The following is a 23,888-nucleotide window of genomic DNA, read 5'->3' on the forward strand; positions in this document are numbered from 1 at the left end:
CCGCGAATGTGTCTCTTTCAGAGCCGTTGGCTTTCAGTTGATGCCTCACTGAGACGCAATATTAGACCCGGCAGGTGATTTGGTGAGAATGGCCAAGAGCTTTTTTTTTTCACGTGTTGGTGTCAGCGTGTGATTGAGGAGCAAATATCATTCACACGTCTCCACAGTGGAAAGTTTCCCACCACCGCACGCGGCCACTCAGTGGGAGCGTCTCCAGTCCGCCGTGTTGCTCCTTGCTCGGCCGTCAGTGTCTCTCTCAGTGTGAGATCTCACCGCTCCCTCGCCGTGAGCTGGCATTTTAAGAGAGGTGGCAGAGGGAAGGAGAAGGAAGGGAGGAAGAGGAGGGGGGGGGGGGGTCCACTCTATCTCTCTCTCTCTCTCTCTTGCCAGCAGGCTTTATTCTCACCTCGTTCCCCAGGGCATCACACACCAGCTGGAACTCTCTTAATTATGCACCCAGTATGGCACAGAGGTCAAAGTGACACTGAGAGAAAAGTATTGGGCGACAGGTTATATACTTGGGAGAGTTTAGTTTATAATGCGTCACCAGCCCGGACAGACTCCATGCAGGAAATATACACAGAATAAACAGTTAAGTCAGACGACTCGCGTTGAATCAGTTATTGCAGCAGTAGAACAGGTTATTGTTTAGAGTCTCGGCTCCGACTTAATCACTCCCCCAGATATGATTACATAGATATGCTTGGAGTGATGAGCAAATATTTATAACCCCCGTCGGAGCCCACAGGTGGATGCTGGGGGGGTGGAGGGGCTGAAGCAGCTGGCAACAATACTGACGCAGCAGTAGGGCAAACAAAGGGAGTGATGGGACATTTTCTCTGCTTAATATCAGTGTGTTGTAGATGATTGTGGAGAGTGAGGTATGTCACATGATGTATGTCACATGATGTTTGTCACATGGTGTATGTCACATGAGATATGTAACATGATTGGAGCAGCGCAGCTTAAGTTGGCTGCCAGAACTTGCTCGCAGGCATCGATCCATGTGTCACATTTTGCAGTATCATTTACAACACAGGTGGACGTGTAGACAAAACTAAAGTAAATCAGAGAAATTATAGGTTGTGCCCTTCAGATAGTTTGGTTGTATGCAAATGAGGAGAAATTAAATACTTTTAGAAGCTAAATAATCCTCAGAGGTGTCCGTCGCTCCAAAAGTAACTGACCTGGTGATTAAATCTGGTAAAAAAAACCACACAGAATAAAGCAGTTTCATTATAATAATGAATCCGTGTGGAACACTAACATTTGCTCAGCTTATTTCCCCTTCAGATTCAGATTTGTCAAATACCTCAGCTGTGGGTTCGGTTCCGACCCGGCCCTTTGCTTTGTCTTCTTTACTCTTGCTCTCCATCCTACGCTTGAACGGTCTCTCAATAAATGCGAAATGCCCAAAAAATGATGTAAAATGTGTTATGTAAAAACATACATTTGAATAAATAGGTAAATGTAGTTACTACTACCGTGCTGATACATTTGCACAGTGGACATAACATCCTTGACAGGTGTCCAAATAGATTTTTGTAGGTGTGAAAATTGCAGGGAACAATTGGGATATTGAACGTTCACAATTCAATAAGTTATAAAACATAGGTCTAGTTGTTTTTAGACATTTTATGCCATAAAATGCACATACAATAAATATATCTGAAACACATTAAACACACTTTCAAAGTAATAATCAAAAGTTTAATGCATCTGGAAGTTTAAATGAAATTGCATTTGAGGCATCACTTAGCATTCCAAACAACATACAGGCAGAAAGAAAGTTCAGCTGTATGTTTTAGGCAATGAATTAATTTAAAGTATATAAAGCAGTTTGAAGCTGTAGGGCAAACCAACACAGTTCATTTCTAAGGTCTAAGCTGACACAGCAACTGATTTACAGCCAATTAGAAGGCAATGCAAAACAAGTAGGGGACTGTAGGGCATGGCAGCACTGCAGCTACAGAAAAACAAATCTGTTAATATTCCAAGCAGAAAATGTACTAATACAAACACATCAAGTCCAGATCATCAGCTCAGAGGTGGAACTGGGCCATGCTGTTTCCACATTCTGGCTCCATACTGTTTGCCAGAAGTTATGATAAAATATGTTTGTGAAAACTCCGAGGGGGCATCCTTGGTCAGTGTGGAGACGGATGTGGCCGTGACTTCAGAAGATGAAGCGATGGAGCTGCAACAAAGAGAAGCACAGTGAGAGATTCTGTTTGTCCGATGAATTCCTGATTTTCCACTTCAGCCCTTTTTGTTTTCTTTCTGACCCGTTTGAAACTGGATGCTGAAATGAAATGAAATGTTCCAAACCTCTGCAGTTAGACTGAAGCCTATAATTCATACTACAGTTTTTTTAACCCGATTTCCAATTGATCGGAGTTGGTTCCAGTCCAGAATGGAACTTAATCTGCATTCAATCAGCAGTCCCCAATCCCAGTGTGCGGATGTCTTGGCCGACAAACAGCCAATCGGAGTGCAGAATAAGGTGAAGGTGGTGGTTTAGCATATTTCATTAATGCGAAGTAGATCCTACTTTAGAACTGAATTTTGTAGTAGGCTAAATTTGAGCCACAAGTATGAGTGTGTTAACATATCAGGGATTGGTAATCCTGGAAAAGCTAGAGTAGTCTATATTTTGATAATATGCCACTGATACTTCCTCCCACTGACAACTGCAAGAAGATGACTTCCATGACTCGCTCTCTAACTTCTGGTTATGGTCTTTATCGTCTCAGCGGTAAATGTCTCCCCAAGGAGAGTAGGGAGATCACGGGCGGGCAGGTCAATTAGTGACAGACAGATACACTGAGCAATCGTTTCATTTGGTCTGAATGAAATGATGAAATTAAATTTTTCAGACGACTTAATTTTTTTATGGCAATCGGGACGTGAAGAGGATTTCGACAAATAAAGATAAAGAGTTTCAGAATCAATTCATCAACCATAACTTTAAGTTATTTTTCCTGGCAAGTTCAGACCACAAGTCATCAGATTGACATAGGACTGAGGTAATGTTAAAATGTAATTCTCATTCACCTTAACATCAGGAAATCACTTCCCAAACTTTAAAACTTTTCAAAGTCTGACCAAAATGTAATCTTCGCAGGTCCCAGTGAATAAAAAATGATCGTGTCTCCAGTCACCTGGACATCTGTCTTCTCCCTCACACACCCCAACGTCTTTCAACAATGACAAGTCGGCCCTGGGATGACTGCTGAATCATTAATGACACTATTACTGCCTGATCCGTCTTCTAGAAGCAGCGGTCTCATTTCTGAAGATTGGGACAGTTTTTAATAGCATCATCGCTTGCCATTTTTGGAAAGAAAAGAGAACACCGTCACAGAGTTTCAATTAGGAGTGGATGTTTCCATCAGGAGCTGCCTACCAACATGTCACATTTAGTTTATGGTTATTTTTGTCACTGATGCTCCCATTTAGATGGTGTTATTTCATTCCATTAAGTCCAATAACAAAACCATGTAGCAGGAAGTGGGGACATCTTGAGACATTAAGAGTGAACGGTCCTGACATTAATGTTGAGTAAATGTTCAGTGGTAGTGGCCTCTTGTTGCTTGTACATCCACATCCCCCATGTCGGGATGTGGATGTACAAGCGGCATCCTCCCTTCCCCTCCTACATGGGTTGTATACAGAGTGGCTGCTGCTGCCCTCTGAGCTATAAAAGATAAGACAGACGGATGACACACAGACAAATACACAGACGTGCTGTGCCACACATTTTGAACACACGTGTGCTGCGAATGCAAACACACGGTCGCAAGACACACAAGTGTTCTCCTGATAATCATTTATAGAGTCGGGTGCAGCGAGGGGCAAAGTGCTGTTATCACGGGCGAGCAGCGATGTTCTCCTCTCGAAAGCCCTTCACACGAGCTGCAAACGCCATTAGCTTGCGCACGCAGGAGATACAGTGTTCACTTTCCATAGTTGTTCCCAAGTACTTCTGGTCTGACTTCATCCTATAGGCAGATAATGAGCCCCACCGTTCCCTCTGTGCCGCTGTATAACCCGCCCAAGGTCCGTTTTTACATGGGAGCAGAGACAAAAGGACTTAATCCTCTCCATGTTGTTGTGTGTCAGGGGATTTGAGGAGTCCGTCACAGTTGCATCGAACTCAACTGATTTCAAAGCCTCGTGTCCATTGTTGTGAGTGGGGAGGTTTGTCTTCCCACGAGCGATTGTGATGTTTCAGTGCTAATCTGTTGTGCACCTGATTGTTCTCGTTGTAAAAACTGCTCGTGCTCACATGTAGGCGAACTCAGGCCTGAAATACAAAGGCTCTCTCTCTCTCTCTCTCTCTCTCTCTCTCTCTCTCTCTCTCTCTCTCTCTCTCTCTCTCTCTCTCTCTCTCTCTCTCTTGCTCTCTCTCTCTCTCATGCCCTCCTGTGAGAGGTTTATCAGCAGACTTGAAGCAGTAATTCTCCATAGCCGGTGCACGTTCAATAATTCATGCCAAGACGTTCTCTCAAGCTTATGGTGTGAGATTGGTAATTGTCTTGCTACGCACCGCTCTCCGGCTCCTCCCTCCTCTGCATTATGTGCGTTATTAAATCCATATACATCTGGCTGCTTTGTTCTGGATTTATGGGGCCCTTGTGCGAGTCATCCACTTAATGCTTTTCCCAGGTAGAGTGATTGGATTTGATTGTAATGGTGGCTGGCTGAGTAAATGTGCTGTGGTTGGATGCCCGCTCCGCATGTTGTTCTCTCTTTATCAACTTCTCCAAAAGAGTGTGTACAGCTTTGTCGGTGACTGTGACTTTAAAGCTGCACAATCCTGCAGGAACAAAGGATGACTGAGGATGAATATTACATTAGTTTACAGGTAAAAGCACACAAAGAGAGGTACAGAGAGAACTGCTGAGAAAGAAACACACTCTCTCTCACACACACACACACACACACACACACACGCACACACAAACTTCAAGACATTGTTGTCATAATGGCATTTAAAAACTTGACGCCTGATTTGACTCATGTATGTCGTCAGTATATTGGTCAGTGTGATAAATGGTTAAAGCTGAAATAGCATGGATAAGAATGCCAATATCGATCAGCAATTATATCAATTGGAGTTAAAGTACTAGCAATCGTTAGATGGAGCCATGGTATCGACAACCTGCCGATACACACATTGGACAGATCCATGTCCATGTCACATCTGCTTACATGGAGGAGGCAAGATTTCCCTTTCCTTATAATGGAGCCAACCACCAGAGTGAAATTAAAACACTTTGGCTTCACCTTATTTCATCTATCTTAATATTGAGTCTATAGTCAGTACTCCTTAGCTCATCAAATCAAAAGTAACACGATTAGTTGAACACTATGACTGGTGATATTACTTAAATTGTCCCATGAAAACAATAACAATAAAGAAATACCGGACATACTACATTGTGTTGTAAAACTCATTACCAACACTTCATAGAGTGATAACCATTGAACATGGGTACTGTTAAGTTTATTTTTCAAGTTGACACCACATACACCATCCAGCTGCCATGAATACTCACTACTCAACCAATATGCCTTAATCCTCCACTGAAAATAATCTCCAACAATTCAGCATGTTCACCCATAAAAGTTACAGTGTACAATTATTTTAGGAAAATAAATACTTTTAAATTAAAGTATCGTGATCTGTGTTTAAAGATATACATTTTTGTTTATTGACTGGTTTTTCAGCAGGATGGTAGAATGGGACATACAGTATTTTAAGAAAGAGAAAAAATTAAACAGGCAAAGAGGCAGATCCAGAAATTTGTCTCTCTCTTTCTTTAACATTGAGGCTTTCTCTTATTCTTTTTCTGACAATTTCACTGGTTTCCAACGGAATAATTCATGGATCTAGATGAATAAATAGGAATATTAAGAGAGCTGATAGCTATGAGTGTGTGCAATTTGCTGCAGCCTGATTGAATTTAAGATAACTGTTGGCAGAGATGGAGTATTATTCTAATTTTGGCTTCGTTGACAGTAAGAAAAACTTGGAATAATTAAGCCCTCATCATCTAAGAACATGTTAAAATGAAGTAATAACCAAATGTAACTTGATGCCCATGTTGTTGGATGACAGATGAATAACAGATTAGTATTATGCATCAAAAAAACTATAAATGCATTAACATAATCTCCCATATCTTAATTCAGGGCTTTAGAGTCTGTATTCTTTCCACAGTGGAAGAAATTCACTCACATATCTGCTGTGTTAAATGATGAATGAACAGTGGAGGAAAGAGGAAAGAGAGGAGTGAGAGAGAGGGTCCAGAAGTGTGCCGAAACGGCACGAACTGGAGCGCAGCGTGATGCTGTGTGCCTGCGATCGTGACGTGAACTAGACTGTAACTGTGGAGGGAGACTGAGGGAACATGCTTCAGCTGAGAGGAATCAGAAGAAGCTCCTTTAAAAATCACTGTGTTCTGCTGAGCCCTGGAGATGAACCCTCGAAAATTCACTTAATCAGCTTTGCTATACTGTGTGTGTGTGTTGGCATATGGGCATGAGTGTGTGTGTGTGTGTGTAAGCGTCGGAGTGTACTTCTAGACAGATGCTTAGGGAGCCATAAAGAATTTAATAGCCCGACCTTAGCAGCCACTGTAGTGCATACGGTTGTCTGCTGATAATACAGCTAGGTGTGCAGAAACAGGGTCTTTTTGATGTCGATTGATTTCTAGCAAGACTCTTCCAGGCATCAGAGCACTGGTTGCTCACATCAATATTTGACCTGAGTACATTTTTATGTTCCAAACCCTTTACAGGTCTATATAGGTTTTTTTCTGTAGGTTCATGTGTGTGTTTAAACACGCGTGTCCACTGCCTATGTCTTTGAGTGACAGGTTGTCGGTTATTTACTGTTTGTGTTCTCCCCCGTGCGGAGGCTGAGTGGCGAGCCGTGCCGGGCCTGATATCCGACGGCTGATGTGTGATGTGTTTGGGGCTCTGGCCGCTTCCGAGGTGTGATTTTGTTATCTCGGCCACTCGGGAAGAGCAGTGACAGCCTCTTACACTTGGCCCGGAGCCTCTGACAAAAGCACTCGATACATCGAATTCACCCACAATGCAGCAGTGTTACCATGAGCATACACAATGTGGAGGTGTTTCAGTAAACTAGTCAATTCTTTTGTATTTTTAACCAGAACTCACTCTGTCTTCAAGGCCTGATCTTTGCAGTGGAGTGAAACATTGAGTATTCACTTTATATGATGATCTATTATGGAGCTTGTTTTCACCCCTGATCTTCCCAACTCTAGATGTCAATTGGGCTTTCTGTTTCCTTCCTCTGATGTCTGTTTTTGAGGATGTAAAAGAAAATCTGCAAAAGTTTCTAGTAAGACTCCCAAACTTTGGTTGGTCAAAGTGGAAGCCTTTGACCAATCACAAGAGAGTGGACAAGCTGGCCAATTAGAGATTACTTTATTGGTAGGTGGGCCTTAAAGAGATAGGAGCTAAGACCAAGTGTTTTACACAGAGGCTGAAAAGAGGAACTGCAGAAATCAGTCTGAGGAAAGTGATGTGTTTGATGAGAACATGTAAAAATGAGCAGAAAATGTATTAAAATGTCTGTACCATCATAATAGATGTTGTTGGAGCCAATTCAGCTGAGAGCAATGGGCTAAAAGCAAAGTATTGAGTTTTTTTCTATTTGGTTGTCTCATTCTTCTACAAACAACAGCTATGAATTGTTTGAATGAGTAAATAAATTAAAATGAAACACGTAACACTTTGGATTGAAATTTAAAGATGACCTCCCTTTGTCCTCACTGTAGATTGAAGACATTGTGACACGAATACAAGATGAGAAAGCAGGAGGTGTAGCCATCCGGACCGTCAAAAGCTTCCTCTCCAAGATCCCCAGTGTGGTATCAGGTTAGTATCTGTGTGTGCATGTGTGTGTGTGTGTGTTTACTGTGCATGTCTGTGTGTGATTGTTATCTTTTTCCTCCTTAATAATCCTTAATCTCCCCTGATGAGCTGATAATTGTGTGTGCACATGTGAGAGCGCTGTAGTCTTTCCCAGCGAGTGTGCTTCGGCGAGACCGGACGAGTCAGAAACTGAAAAGCAAACATGACCTTTTGGGCTCGTTTAGTTTCGCTGCTGCCACAGTTGGAAGCAGATGATGCCTTTGCAGTGAAGACCTCGGCCACTGGGGGGAAACTGCCTGTGGTGTGACGCTGCCCTTGTCATGCCGCAGATATGCTATTTTTCTCTTCCTTTTTTTGTATCCGTCTTTACCCATCTGCATGCACAGACTGTACTCGTGTGTGTGTGTGTGTGTGTGTGTGCGTGTGTGTGTGTGTGTGTGTGCATGAAATTAGTCATCAGCATTGGGTGAGGGAGTTGCTCCCGCTCTCCCAGAGGCTGTTTTTGAGTCACTCCTTTACACGGCTCCTCCAGGCCTGACTGCCTCACGCTCGCTCTCTCTCGGCAGCCTCTGCCAAGCGCCACGGAGAGGCCGCGGCCAAACATTGTGCTGTCCAGGAGCAAAGAGGGTGTCAGAGAGAGTGGGGACTGCAGACCTGTTAACATTATGTTGACTCCTACTCAGCTCTGACAGCTCTGACCCTCAGTTTCTGAGCAGAGACCAAGCACAAACACCTCCTGTCCAAAGCTCGTCTTTTGTTTGTAGATCGTAGCTTCTTGTTGAATCTGTTGCAGATGAGTGACGTCACGTCTAACCAATGTCCTTCTCTGAACAACAGGGGCGGACATCGTTCAGTGGCTGATGAAAAACCTCTCCGTTGAGGATCCAGGTACAGCTGCTGAGAGATCTGTCATTGCATGTGGATACAGTAGCATCTCAGATGAAGTGACAGGCAATTTTAAGTCTGTGTGCCACCTGTCGTGTCAACAGCTGAAGCCATCCACCTCGGGAGTCTGGTCGCTGCACACGGCTACATCTTCCCCATCTCTGACCACGTCCTGACACTTAAGGACGATGGAACCCTTTATCGCTTTCAGGTACAGAAACCTCCACCATGTAGAGTCCTGCATGTGTTTCAGTGGACAAACCTGCAGTGTCACTTATACGACCTCTTATCACCACTGTGCCTCCTGTTATTTATTATTACTTTCATAATATGTGTCAATCAGCCAGCTATTACGGATCTTTGTTTATACTCTGTATATTTGGCTACATATTGTTAGGCCTTTTAATCATGTAACATAATATAGTATTAAGTAAGTAAGTATTTTTTATTATTATTATTATTATCATTATTATTATTTTTATTATTATAGTATTACAAAACAGCTCAACCATTAAAGTATTCTCTAATTAATTTCCATACTAAATTCTATACTGCTATTATAAATACTCTTTCTATTCTATTTCAAGTTGGTAAAACTTAAAAACAAATGTTCACCTGCTGCCTTAAAACGTGAGTAAAGTCAACTTGAAGAAAAGTTTTGTTTCAACTCAGTCAGTTAGGTCTTTAAATTTAAAGTTTAAAATATAATCCCAGAACAACTTCAATCACATTCATAATAGTAACAGTTAGTAAAGTAAACAAGTAAAGTGGAGTTATGTTTTTAAATTTAAATAGTTAATTCCTTATCTTTATATCCATATCTCGATTTACTCTTTGCTATACAGTTTGAATGGTAAATTGACAATTGTACTATCTTTGTATGTATTAAAATCATACATACAGTAATCATATAGGGATGTACATTGCGGACCACAGTTTTTTGTTCTTTCTGCTCTTTTTATAATTTGTTTAGTATTTATTCATTATCCTGACAGTCCTGGCTAAGTTTGACTGTGTGCACACAGAACCTCTCCCACCATCGGAGCCTTGTTGTGTCTTTATTTGTGTGGTTATACAGTATGTTGCAGGTTTTGTTGCACTATTTCTGCACATTTGGCTCAGACTACTTTGGATGAGTAAGTCAACTTGAACTTGAGGTCTTTGAATACAGAATAGCGAGATGATGGCAGTTTATCAGAGGGATATGTTTGTTGCACGATGGTAATGAGAACAATCCCCGCTAAGCCTATTACTCATCCCACCAAGGTCGATATTGTCCATCTCTGCTGGACGCAGCGTCGCAGCAGGAGGTGGGCCGCACTGAAAGGCCTGTGGAGCGGCAGCTTGCCAGAGGGGTGTTTTGTTTATTTCTTCTTCCCTCCATCTGATCCAGCACGAACTTTGACAGGTTCCTACTGATGGCTATGGGCTCCGTGATGACTCATGGCTGTGACTGAGCCATTAGCGTCTTAATCCAGCCAGCTACAGTAGCCAGAGCTCCCCTATGGGAAGCGCTGAGCTGGCTGCTCGCTGGCTCTGCACTTTTCCCTGTCACCAGCCTTTCCCCTGCTCCTCCTCCTCAATCTACCTCCGAACGCATTTATCTTCACCTCCATTGCTTGAGATTAAAAGCCATTGTTGTGCCCGCGCAGGGAGGCCAGCGTGTGTCACAATTGCTCATTCAGTGGCGGCTAAAAATATTCCCTCTGATGTGGTCGTGATGCAACCAGCCCGCGTCATCAGACGCTCTGAAAAATGAGTCCACAGAGCATTTGAAACGTATTTGGCTACTCTCCATTAGCTGTGCTGTGAGGCAGAGTGACAGCCGAGTTTTTGTTTGCTCCTCTAAAAATAGACAGGAAACTGGTAGAGGACCTAGATTTAATGACAACCGTCTTCTGCCGTTTGTCACACATGTCTCCGGTTTGTGCAGAACAGATGAAACTCATCCTCTTTGAGCCGCACGGTGCTAAACAGGAGCATGTTAACCTTCTGTTCATTAAACAAGCACATCCCTCACCATCAGCCTTTTCGTTCTTGTTGGCTAATTATCATTATGAGTAATAGTGGGAATGAAATATGTGGTCGGGTTCCGTCGAGTTCTAAATCTGGCCCTGTTATTAAGAATGCATGATAGATGTGAGTGATCCATTATTAATGGGCTCGGGAATGAACTTTGAATGTGTAATATCAGTTGCAATAGACAATTAAATATGGATAGAGAGAATATTGCTACCAAGGCTCCCCAGATAGTTGTGCAGCACATGGACATCAAGGATCATTATCAAACAAAGAGTCGTCTTTAGAGTGTGGGAGAGAAGACAAGTGCAGAGGGAGTGAGGGTGGGGGGGGAGAACCCTACTGGAGAATATTATTGTTTGTCTCTACTCCTATGTAAAGAATCGGACGTATTTCTGATTATACAAGCAAATCAACCGAATCTGTTTCTGTTTCCTCCCCTTCTGCTTTCATCAGTCTCCGTACTTCTGGCCGTCAAACTGTTGGGAGCCTGAGAACACAGACTATGGTGAGTCACACTCTTGTCTGTCAGGTTTTTTTTTTTAGGTCTGTATATCCCAACCAGCGAGATCCCGCTCAATCCTTCAGCTGTCAGTCTTCCTCCGGAGCTGAGACACAGCTCACACTGTCGGTCCGCTGTTGACACCCGCTGAGTATTGATCCATGGGGGCCGTTCCCTATAATGTAACTGCTGCCCCCTGAGAAGGGTCCTATGGGATGAGATTAGCCAAACTGAGCAGAGACAGTCACAGATACAGCCTCATTTCCATGACATTTACTTGAAGCTTGTTATTTCGGAAGAGGACGCAACGCCTGCCTGCTCCGGTGTAACATTCATTAGTGTTGGTTCACACAGCTGAGACCTCAGTAAATAAAGAGCACCAGCCGTCAGAGACACGTTGTATTGTTTTGTATAAAGCACAGATGATCCATCTCTCCACCTCCATTGTCCCCTTCATGTCTCACCCTCTCTTTCTCTCTCTCCCCCCTCCAGCCATTTACCTGTGTAAGCGCACCATGCAGAATAAGGCCAGGCTCGAGCTGGCCGACTACGAGGCTGTAAGTACAGTTACTGTCATTTTCGTTTGTGCCTATTGCCAATATGTTAATCACTTCTAAGCTCCCATTGTGAATGTATCATAATATGATGACCCGATGAATGTCCTGTTTCCTGAGGAACAAAAGAGCTGATATCCAGTCCTCTGGGGCCTTAAAATGCCAAAATCCATTCCTCTGAGCAAAAAGCCTTTATCACATTACAGACTTGATGAAGGTCGATCTTCTTTCTCTCAGAAGCACCATTTGGCAGAATGACACACAGTTGTTTACTGTCTCCAAAATGTAAACAAAGGTATCTGTGAGCCTACTTTGCATCAGCAGATCGATACAGTCTCAGGGGAGGTGTCCGCAGAGCTGATCGCTGGTTACACAACAGCAATCCACTGCACTTTCAGATTCTGAGTTACTCTGCAACTATTGTCCAGAACACTTCCTTTCTCCATATTCAGGTCACTTTATGCCTCCGGGCCTTGTAATGGGAAATTATTACATATCATGACACAACAAGCAATTATCAATTCTGGATGTTTAATTCAAACCGTCTGCGGACGGTTTACAAAGGTCAAGTCACGACAACAGACTTGACCTCAATGGCACAGAGCTCGACATCACGGTGACAGATGTGAGGGCAATGGCAATGAGCTCTCAAAAGTACACTCCATTTATACAATCAGATCCCTCCTCTCCACAGTAAAATACATTTGTCCAATCAGCTGCCAGCATGTTACAAGAAGATGGCTCAGACATTTGGTCTCCGTCAAAATACAAGTGATGTGCTTTGAAGTTTGAACAAGATGCTAAACGCATCTTGTTCCAGACCCTTTGGGTCACCCCTGGTCTTGGAGAGCTCTCTCAGAGATCTCCTGTCTCTGCAGGTCACACCTAATAACCTTTGAAGCCTCCTGCTACAGAAGACTTAATTGGCCCCTGTTGAGAAACCTTTTGTTCACACTAGACTAAGAAGGCCACGTCTAAAGACCTTCAAGAGCATTATGCATAATGTTAACTTGAGCTAAACTCTGACTATGAGTCTTGAACCACCAAAATACATCTTTCAGTAAACTTCTTTCTATATAAATGTAATCTGTTCCATTTAACCATGTCTAAATACAAAATTCCCATCACAGCCTCATTGCTCTCACTGTTACACGCCTGTTAGTTGGTCCTCAGTATTTTTTCCTCTGTTTGTAATGAGGTCATGTGTTGTGTCTTCAACAGATGCTCATTTAGGTTTGTTATTGAGTGTACACACGTTTTAATACGCAGCTTTGATGTGTGAGTTTATATGCAAAGCAAAATCCTCATGCAGTGCTGGATTACACTCTGTGAACTTGCGAGTTTGTGATGAAGCTTTGTTAGGAATCATCCCTTGTGGTCTTAGATCAGAGATGAAATAAAAAGAACAATTTTTGTATTACTTATTATTTATGTAACTTTTTTGGTGAGAATTACAGCAAGAAGGTTCTTGGTTCAATTCCCATTTGACACAGCCAGGGGTCTTTCTGTGTGGATTTGTCATGTTCTCCCTGTGTTTGTATATTTCCCACAATGTTAAACTATTTCTACAAGAATGCATTTATTAGTTATGTCTTACGCCAAGGTTTTATTTGATGACCCCTGTCCATGTATTGTTGGTTTGTTTGTTTTTAAGCAAGATTATGCAAAAATTACCAAACGGATTGTGATGGAACTTGGTGGAAGGATGTTGTGTGGGTCAGGGTAGAACTCGTTTCAATGTGTTGTGGATCCAGATCAGAGAGCTGAGTCAGGAATGTTTTTTTTCATTTTCTTTAAAATTGCAAGATAAATAGATATATTTGCTTTCATTTCTCAAAAATTAAATCAAGGAGATTGATAAAAAAAAAAAAAACATTGATATTTTTGAGTGAGTACAATTTGATGTGGATCCAATACAAAATCTGGATCTAGTGACTATAAATGTGATTTTAGCTTATTGACTTCCCCAGTGAGTCAGATGTCGTCCCATCTCAGCAACAGTAACGTAAAGACACAGCCCAGCCTCACAGGGAACGGATTATGAAAATCATCTTAAGGTCTTGAATTAAAAATAACCTGTCTCTCTGCCCTGATTGGTTCCTCCAGGAGAACCTCGCCCGGTTGCAGAGGGCCTTTGCCAGGAAGTGGGAATTCATCTTCATGCAAGCTGAGGCTCAAGTGAAGTGAGTCACGTTGTGTACTTCACGAGTGAATCACAACACGCCGCCTGTTGACGTCAGTGTCACACTGATGCGACAAAGTTACAGGATGAGGGCTGTGGGGAGAGATGTTGCTTGATAAAAAATTAGGTTTATACATTCAAATATATGAAACAACAACCTTTGACCATATGCATGATGCTCGTGTTATTTCCCCAAGGAAGAGGAAATAACCTTCAGCCTCACCGCAGCTGGGCATCAGACCCGTTTTTTAATTCTGAATGTTCTTATGTTAAGCTCTGCTTTGACTGGAGGGGTATACAAGCATTAAATACAAGTATTACCCTATGGAATTAGACACACACACACAAACCCCCCCACACACACGCACACACACACACATACACACAACACAAACGTTTCTCCCCAACTCCTGTGTAATGTAATACCTCCACCTGGTGGCTGCCATTTGTAAGCACAGCCCTGTCACTGTAATTTAAGAAGGTTCCTCACTTGTCTATAGAAAACATTCAGAGAAATGACATTGACAAGTGGCTGCTGTTTTTAATGAGTGGGGGGGTTAATATGAGGAGCAATATGCCTTCAGGGGGAGTATACACCACCTAGAAAGGCCCGGCTGGTAAATGCCAGTTATGTAAGAGCTTGGCCTGCCCAGAGGCAGCACCAGGCACGGCGGGTGAAGTGAGCAGACAGGTTAAGACCCACACTCATCAGCTTTTTTCTCCCAAGTCTGCACTGTCAGTGGTTTCATTGTATGTGTGTGTGTCAGAGAGTGTGTGTGCATTCATTCAGAGGCCTGGTTTGTTGAGTTTGTGCTGTTTGACCTGATATTTCAAAGGTGTGAGGGAACGGCCTGTGTCCTCTGTTTTTGCAGGATCGACAGGAAGAAGGACAAGGCCGAGAGGAAAATCCTGGACAGCCAGGAGAGGGCATTCTGGGACGTCCATCGGCCTGTGGTGAGTTTGTTGGGTCACAAAAAAAGAGAAGAGGAAAATAAGGTCAGAGGCTGCAACAAAAAAAAGGAAATAAACGAAGGGTTTGTTATGTAGGTTGACAATTTTAGCATTTAAAGCCTGAAAAACTGCAGATTCAGCTCCTCGCGCTGTTCAGCAGGGAGGCCTGTTGTTGTCGCTGGTGGCAGAATCAGATTTGGTGCCAGTCACTTTGCATACAAGCCTTCAGAGAGCGTGGCATTGGCTGAATGGAGGAACAGTGTCGTATTGTTTGAGGAGGACAGGCGCAGACAATGCACTGCTGGAGAAACCCTGTTATCTGACCCAGAAAGACTCAGCTGTCTCCTGCTGCCTCCCACAGCCCGGCTGCGTCAACACCACGGAGATGGACATCCGCAAGTGTCGAAGAGAGAAGAACCCACACAGGGTGAAAAAGGTGAGCAGAGGAAACTGGGAGGTTGGTTTTCCAACCTCGATATTATTGTCTTTTATCGGCGTTATCTTCCCACCATCGTCCCACACGGAGCTGCGGCCAGGATTTTAGAACTGTTGAGTTCATAATTGCAAAAAGTTGAGACTTTTGGACCAAAAACCAGTATCAGGTTTAGTGGTGTTGGAGCTTCAACAAATGAAACTGAAGACAAAAAAATATGATAAGATGTCATCTAAATATTTTATTTTACAGTGACAAAACTATATTTATAATTAAAATATATTTTCTATAGAATATATGTATTATATAAAATAGTTGTTGTAGTAGTATAACTATTAATTATTTATTATATTTTGGAAAAAAATAATGTAAAATAATAATAATACTTCACTGTAGTATACTCTAATATATTTATTCACAAATGTAATTACCAAATAGTTTTATTAGAATTAAATCTCTGGGTTTATTTTGGATCAAATGTTAAAATTTTGCATTAGCGTTACTGTGTTATGTTTATTTGTGAGGACCAGTTTGAGTTATAGACCTAACATAGTGACGACATATAGGTTGAATTCAGGCTATAATGATGTGGAGGTCAGGGTCAGAGTAGGTGATGGGGTCAGGAATGTAGTTGTCATGGTTACGGTTAGAGTAAGGCACTGGGGAATGTAGTATGTCAATGAGTGTGAGTGTAAATGGCATACAGTCTGCATTTATACAGCACTTCTCTAGTCTCTATGTTACGACCACTCAAAACACTTTACATCATTTATAGTTCACATTGACCTATTCACACACATTCAGGCAGCTTTTTCTTTACTCAGAAGGTTTTCTCTCAGTCACAAATTCCATTTACATACTCCTGACAAAGCCGTCAGGGGCGTTGTGAGGATCAGTCTTGCTAAAGGATACTTTCACTTGCAGACTCGAGGACAAACTAATGACCTTCTGGTTCTGTGTAGATACTGAACCCCAAATTGCCCATGCAAGTGTGCTATTGATGCACATAGATGCACTGTAGATGTGTGAATGAACTGAACTGCAAAGTGCTTTGAGTTGTCATCAAGAGCAGAAAACCATACAAATACAGCAACGGATATCATGACAGCAAGTTACAGTTCTGCATAGAGTCATAGCAAATACAAATCCCATCAAAACAAAGCATCTCTCTGCCGTCGCTCTCTCCAGTCGGTGTATGGGGTCCCAGACGACGGCCAGAGTCAGCCCAGTCCCGTCCACAGCAGCTCGCACCCGACCAGGAAGCCCACCAAAGATGACATCCAGAAGGAGGTAATTCTTCTCCTCATGTCCCCACCAGCGACACCGCCTGACACAATCCATCATGATGGCAATCAGGGATGCAGACCGATGAGCTGCTGGATTATTTATCCTCCTCATTAGTCTCTCGTCTGCTCCCCATCAGATCACCTTCCTGAACATGCAGCTGGACCGACACTGTATGAAGGTTTCCAAAGTGGCTGACAGTCTGATGAGCTACATGGAGCAGTTCATGGACTACGACCCCTTTGTGTCGACCACGGAGCCCTCCAACCCCTGGATCAATGACGACACGTCCTTCTGGGACTTGGAGGCGAGGTGAGGGTGTGGCGGGTGTGGGGTTGAAAATGTTAGGATCTCAAACGAGAGGAGAGGTTGACTTAGTTCTGACATTTGGAGAGAAAATATCTCTCTAATTTGTTCTCTTCTTGTCTAATATGTTGTATTGGGAGCAGTCGTGATCCCAGCCAGCAGCGTGTGAAGAGATGGGGCTTCTCTCTGGAGGAGGCCCTGAAAGACCCGGTGGGACGAGACCAGTTCCTGAAGTTCCTGGAGTCAGAGTTCAGCTCAGAGAACCTGCGGTGAGGCCGCCATCCACATCTCATTTCAACATTTCATATTCTTCCCACCGGTCCCCTGTGTGGGTTATTGTAGCATGAGGGAAACTCCACCCATTCTAAACATCAAAGTCAATTTACAGGCAGTGAGATAGAACTACTGAGAAGTTGTCTCAAGTGATTAAGCTTACACATGAGTCAGTTTCAGTTTGAAATCTGAGGTTGAGCAGTTAGAAGTGAGAGCGTGAAGATCTCTGTCTCCAGTGTTACATTAGTGGAATCCATTTATACAGTAACACAAGAGCTATTGAAATTTAAACAGAGTTTAGTTTTGTCACATCTTGCTGCACAAGGCCCCAAAACAGAATGGCACTAAGACGAGTTCATACTTTTGCCAATAGTCCCTTTATGAAACCACATTTAAATTCACTAGATCCACTTTTTATTTGGAACTGCACCAAACTACATACACTCATAAATATCATTCTCCTAAATAAGCCTGATCTTTTCATCAAGATCGATGAATTATTCTCTGAGTCAACGGAAATATTGAAAAGCAACAATTCCTTGATCCGCATCTAAATTTTACGGGTTCTCAGCTGTGGTAATCTATCCAATAGTTCTTGCATAAATACTGTGAACCAACCAATAAACAAACAAACGTAGATGAAAACCTAATCAGGAGATTTTGCTGAACAAATTGCTAAAAGCGTGCAATGTGGTGGAACTAATTACTGAAATAAAACCTAAATACATCTGTGATGAACGTGCACTTTACTTGTGTGCGTTAATTTAATGTTCATATCACAGATTATCTATAACTCACTGTAACAGAGAAACCTGCTACAGGGTTAAAATGCTGCTTACATGTTGCAGTATTATACTACACTGAGTACTTACAATTAGAACTTTAGTTTATTTAATACTGCTAGTGTAACATACTCTACTGTAAAATAAGATGAGATTTTATTTATAAGAGTTTATTAATCCTGATGGAAATTTGATATATTACAGTATAGAAAAAAATTTAGTAGAATAGATTACAGTAAAATAAACCACAAACAATAAAGACTTAAGTCTAAAATACAACTGTAGATAAATAAAGGTATAAGTACAATAAGTGTATTGTTAATTAAATCAAAATTAAGTGTATACCGAGTAATGCAGAAGCAGTGCCTGTTAGTAGATATAAATAGCAATGAGAAGAAGATACCAAATACAGTAGCAGTATGTAGAAAACAAATGATAAAGGAGTAAGTAATGTGGGATATAGCACATTAAATTGAAATATTTCAAATCAACGTTGTAATTATCCATAAATAATGGCATTACCCGCCAATATGATACACAGCAAAATCAGCTTTTGTATTTACTGTATCTGTTTTCCTGGGACGTTGATACTGACTGAATGTGACAATGTGACACTGTGTAGGTTCTGGTTAGCAGTGCAGGATCTGAAGCGACGGCCGCTCCAGGACGTCCCCGCCAGGGCGCAGGAGATCTGGCAGGAGTTCCTAGCTGAGGGGGCGCCGAGCTCCATCAACCTGGACTCTCACAGCTACGAGCGCACGAGCCAGAACCTGAAAGACCCCGGACGATACAGCTACGAGGACGCTCAGGTGGACTGTGGCGTTTTCTTCACAGCTTTCACAACCCAAACAGATACAGTGTAAAAACACCTGCCACTGTACAAAGAGATAAAACCTCTAGTACCACATAGGAAGTCATATAGAGGTGTTTACATAATTAAAGGGATAGTTCACCCAAAAATGAAAATTCAATCATTATCTACTTACCACTAAGCCGATGGAGGGATGGATGAAGTGTTTGAGTCCACACAAAGTTTTAGAGATTCAAGGGTACAGTTACCAGAGGTGGCAAAAGTACACACATTCTTTACTTGAGTAGAAGTACAGATACTTGTGCAAAAAAAGACTGGTAAAAGTAGAGGTTCCTTTACTCAAGTAGAAGTAAGAAAGTAGAGGCTCTGAAAGGTACTTATGTACAAAAGTAAAAAGTAAATGTGTTTTTTAACTTCAATGATACACGATGCCTCTTTTATAATGAAATAAGTTATACGCACACAAAAAGGATAGCTTTCCTATTTTGTTAACAACCTGCTGTGTTGTTATGTCTTTTACGTTGTGTTGTCATCAGTGGAGGTTGAAACAAGTAACGAGCCAGTTTTGAGAATGTAAGTAGAAGGTACAGATATTTCTGTGTGAGGAGAATATCAGAGGACATCTAGGCTAAAAACTTGGTGTAATTGAGGCCGGTTCGAGTTGATACTTCACCCACCCCTCCATTGTCATAATGTTGAGTAGACAATCAGTACATTTTCTTTTTTGGATGACCTATCCCATTAAAATGACAGTACTTTGTGTTGGGTGTTGTTTTATCTAAAAAAAGGATTTCAGCCGTATAAGATCTTTTGCAAGTGAAAAGCTCCTTCAGAAGTTCAGAACACTTCATTCCCCCACACACACACTTCCCGTCTCCGACACATGCCCCACAGAAGCACTGAACCCGTCCACCCCGCTCACGTTACACAAGTGAATGAATGCGAGGGCATGGAGGAATAGAAAGGAGGGAGGAGGGAAAGAAGAATGACAGAGTGTGTTTGTGCCAGTGCCTAATGAGGCGAGTAATGGCGTGAATAGGTTGTTCACCGTGGATTCCTCTGGTTTCAACGTGGGCCGCCGGTGTGTGACGTGCGATGCCTCTCACTGGCAGCACATTACTCAGCATGATCGGTTTATACACACTCCATCCTCTTCCCCTCTAAAATCACACAATGCATGAAGTGCATAGCTACAATCAGAAGTCTCTTTCTTTCACTTTCTCATCTCATCACTTTTCTTCTTTGTCTTGCAGGAGCACATTTTCAAGCTAATGAAAAGTGACAGCTATGCACGCTTTTTGCGATCCAACATCTACCAAGACCTCCTGTTAGCCAGAAAGAAGGTAAGATGCACTCACTGACCATGACACCACCTCTCCTTTTATAAAAGTCACTTTTATTGCATTTCTCATATTGATTTGATTCCCATTTTTATTATATAGATACATTCTCGGTTAATATCTATCATGTTTTTGTGAGTCTGCAATCAAGAAGTGATTGATTGAGTGATTTTATTATTGTGTCCCAGCCTAAAACAGATAGACAAAGACAAAAAGAAATGAAGAAAGAAATAAACCAGAGTAGCAGCATCATTAACGAAACCATAAAAACCTCCCTGATGTTTGTTCAGAGATTTAGAAACTAATGTAGCTTAGAATAGCTAATGTAGCCAAATGCCCCTAAAATGAATCAGTCCCATTTTACCTAATTTAACTTGAATATTTGAGTTAATTTAACTTGAATATTTGAGTTAATTTAACTAAATTTTCTAGATTAATTTAACTCAGATATTTAAATTAGTTTAACTCAATTTTTAACTTTAACTTAACTCAATTTGTAACTTTAATTCTACTTAATACTTCACCTACATTTTGGGGTGAAATATTTCACTTTTCACTCACTGTTATTTACTTCAGATGAGCTCAAACTTTACTGGCTGCAACATAAAGTGATGCTGACATATATATGTGTATTACATTATTATACATTATTCTGAAATCGACCATCCTGCCTATCTAGTACTTTAACCTCAGTACATTTGACGCTGGTACTAACAATAGTATTTCTACTGTATACTGTGGTATTGTTACTTTTATTTAACTTAATACATCTTCCAGAATGTGTTTTAATGAAATACTTTACATAGGGAAAGCAAGTCAAGGTGTAAGACTTGTTCTTTGAGTTTCAAGTTCAATGAAAGGTGTTGGACAAGAATACATATATATACATAAATATATACATTCAAAGAGGCTGAGGATCCGATCACACTTGCATGTTGCGTGGGTCGTTTTAAAGGTTCAGTGTGCAAGATTTAGGAGAAAGGGATTCATTGGCAGAGATTGAATATTAATGAATCAGGAGCTGGTCCTCTCTATGGAGGCAGTCACGATTTTTACAGTAGCCAAGACTGGACAAACCAAACACCTTTTGAGTTTATATGACAACTGAAGGCTACCACAGGTTCTCTTTCATGTTTGGAAGGAGAGAGTGACTTGAGGGGTATCCAGCTGCAACATACAACTTCACCACTAGATGTCACTAAATTCTACACACTGAACCTTTGTTGTCTGTTAGCAGCTTTCATCAGCTCTTGTTGTCGGCCATTATTACGATCAGCCAATCAGCAGGTTGAAACTGAGTGTGATGTTTCAAAGCATCATGACACATCAGTCTCAAAGAGTAAAAACCACTGTGCAGCTAAATTCATAAAAATGTCAAGGGACAGCCGTGAAAAACATGACACAGACAAACTGCTCCGGAGAGAAGAAATCAAGTCATTCTGTGAACAGAGAGTAACAGAGAGTAACCAACATATACAACATATAGATACGACCAGTAAATATATAGGTGGTTGACAGATGCAGCCCTATATGCACTAGTGTTGTATTAGGAGGTGATTTTTTAAAATTTGATATTATCCACCTCATGCAGCTTGTCAGTGTCATGTGAAGACGTGCACAGCTCAGCAAACGCTCATGTAGCTGTTACTGTGTAATATGGAGCTTTTCAGCCAATCACAGCTGCCTCTCTTCATGCTCGCCTTTCTGCCCTTTCCCCCGTTTGGACGCTGCTCCTTCTTGCGGGCCTTCCACTCACACCACCTCCCCCCTTAATATGCAACCCCCCCTCTGCATTGTCCTTGGCCCTCATCTCTGCAATGCTTGGCCCCCCTTCCCCTTATTTTTCTTCCTCTCTCCTCACTAACGACATCACCCCCGACTCTCCCCCGTCGACACCCGTACCTGACCCAAACACTCACCCTGCTTCCCCCCCTCCCAAAACAGCAGCCAGCAGACACTGAACAGGGCCGCCGCACCTCCCTGGAGAAGTTCACCCGCAGTGTGGTAAGTCATTCGGAGCTGGGGCTGTTCATATCACAAACCACACTGGCTGCCTCACTATCAGTGGCTTTTGCAGTTAAAACCATATTACACTCTGTTGTGGCTTTAGAACCTGTACCAGGATGTGAATGTGTGCGAAAGATAAGTCACGTGAATGGTTGCAGCTTAGCATTTTAAATCAAATCACCTTGTGGACAGAGATTCTGTGCGATTTACAAAGAACCTCCTGCTCTCAGCATCTCAGTCTGCTGATCCGTGTCGTCTGAATTGACCTTTCAGGGCAAGTCTTTGACAGGGAAGCGCCTGACAGGCCTGATGCAGTCATCCTGACACAGCCTGTGCTGGAGGGGCCCAGCCAGACCCTGTTGGGGGGATGACCCCCGCACAGTGGCCGGGGCACGGACAGCGGAGCCGGGCTGGACGGGGCTGCTGTGCGGTGGCTCGCAGACGCTGCTCCGAGGACTGTACTGGTAGATGAGCACCGGGCCTGCTGGGGTGAACGACCCAACGCAAACCACTGAGGAACAGGACAATGCTGACAAGGGGAACCTCAGCCATCACTACACATGGCATGCAGCATCCAGTATAAGCACATCCAGACCAGCGCTGCCCTCGTTTCATCACTTAGTCGGCAAATTTGTTTGTGAGGCCGTTTGTCGACTAAGCTGATTCCTTTATGTTGTTTTCATTTTCTTTTATATTTATGTTAATTGGATATTAAAAGCAACAATATTCTTTGATTAAAAAGCGACATTTAAATGTTATTTGCAATGAATTGACTATTGCTTTAAAACAGCTGGGGGACATACCCTAAAATATAAAGACAAAGAGGCAGAGACATTAACAGAGACATAAATCTGTTTAACGTTTGTCTCTATGCTCACAAGACAGCCAGCAATAAACAAAGCATGACACCACTTTTTTTTTTTAAAGATATATATATATATATATACCCAACCTCTTTTTATAATCTTGAAATTTCTATTGTATCTGTTTCTTATAAAGCACATGACATGTCAGTTAAAGGTTGGGCCGTTTTCAACATAACAAAGTTGTCTTTTATCTCCCATAGATTATATTTAATGACATCTACAAAACTGATATTTAAAAGTTATAACCTTTCATGCTTCATTACATTCCAGAATCTGGCATAAAGGGCTTAATGTAGCATCCAGACACACTGTCGGAGTTTCACCCAAGTCTTTGTTGGAGAATCAATGTTTGTCTCTACAACACTGAGACTTGTGGCAAAGATAGTATATATATCTAGTTGGCAAATTGGTGTTCTAAACACCGGGCTTTAAGGACCCTGGAGGTAGGGGTGCTGAAGGGGCTGAAGCAGCCTCTACTGGTAAATGGCTGTAACTGCAATTCAATTCTTTTTTATTATTTCATTGTAGAGCATCGTGTATTTTCTCTGTAGCCCACCTGATCACACATGTAATGTGGATTGTAAATGCAGACTGACGTGAAATGACAACACCTGATTTTGTCAAATATTCTATAACTGGTATAATATGTTGTTGGCCATTCAGATAAATAATGATTTTAATATGACAGCATTATTTATCTCAGCACCCCTAACTCTGACTCTTGACTTCACGTTCATAAACGTTTTCAGGCTGCACAATCAAACTTATCCTATTCAAGCATC

The 23,888-nt window shown here is 42.0% G+C and overlaps 1 protein-coding gene across 1 annotated transcript in view; it reads left to right on the forward strand.

Moving 5' to 3' along the window:
* The window catches only part of LOC133015734 (regulator of G-protein signaling 6-like), a 42,504-nt gene extending 19,590 nt beyond the window's left edge, over positions 1–22,914 (forward strand). The window contains exons 3-17 of the mRNA XM_061083002.1: positions 7,815–7,914; positions 8,749–8,799; positions 8,901–9,007; positions 11,272–11,323; positions 11,810–11,874; positions 13,978–14,054; positions 14,926–15,007; positions 15,366–15,440; positions 16,626–16,727; positions 16,861–17,033; positions 17,171–17,296; positions 18,705–18,891; positions 20,147–20,236; positions 22,178–22,237; positions 22,514–22,914. Of these exons, the coding sequence (XP_060938985.1) occupies positions 7,815–7,914; positions 8,749–8,799; positions 8,901–9,007; positions 11,272–11,323; positions 11,810–11,874; positions 13,978–14,054; positions 14,926–15,007; positions 15,366–15,440; positions 16,626–16,727; positions 16,861–17,033; positions 17,171–17,296; positions 18,705–18,891; positions 20,147–20,236; positions 22,178–22,237; positions 22,514–22,564 (1,398 nt within the window). The 3' untranslated portion in view covers positions 22,565–22,914. The remainder of the gene's footprint in view (positions 1–7,814; positions 7,915–8,748; positions 8,800–8,900; positions 9,008–11,271; positions 11,324–11,809; positions 11,875–13,977; positions 14,055–14,925; positions 15,008–15,365; positions 15,441–16,625; positions 16,728–16,860; positions 17,034–17,170; positions 17,297–18,704; positions 18,892–20,146; positions 20,237–22,177; positions 22,238–22,513) is intronic.
* Positions 22,915–23,888: the final 974 nt, after the last annotated feature.

This window comes from Limanda limanda, chromosome 12, assembly GCF_963576545.1.
Source record: "Limanda limanda chromosome 12, fLimLim1.1, whole genome shotgun sequence".
In the NCBI taxonomy this organism is placed as follows: domain Eukaryota; kingdom Metazoa; phylum Chordata; class Actinopteri; order Pleuronectiformes; family Pleuronectidae; genus Limanda; species Limanda limanda.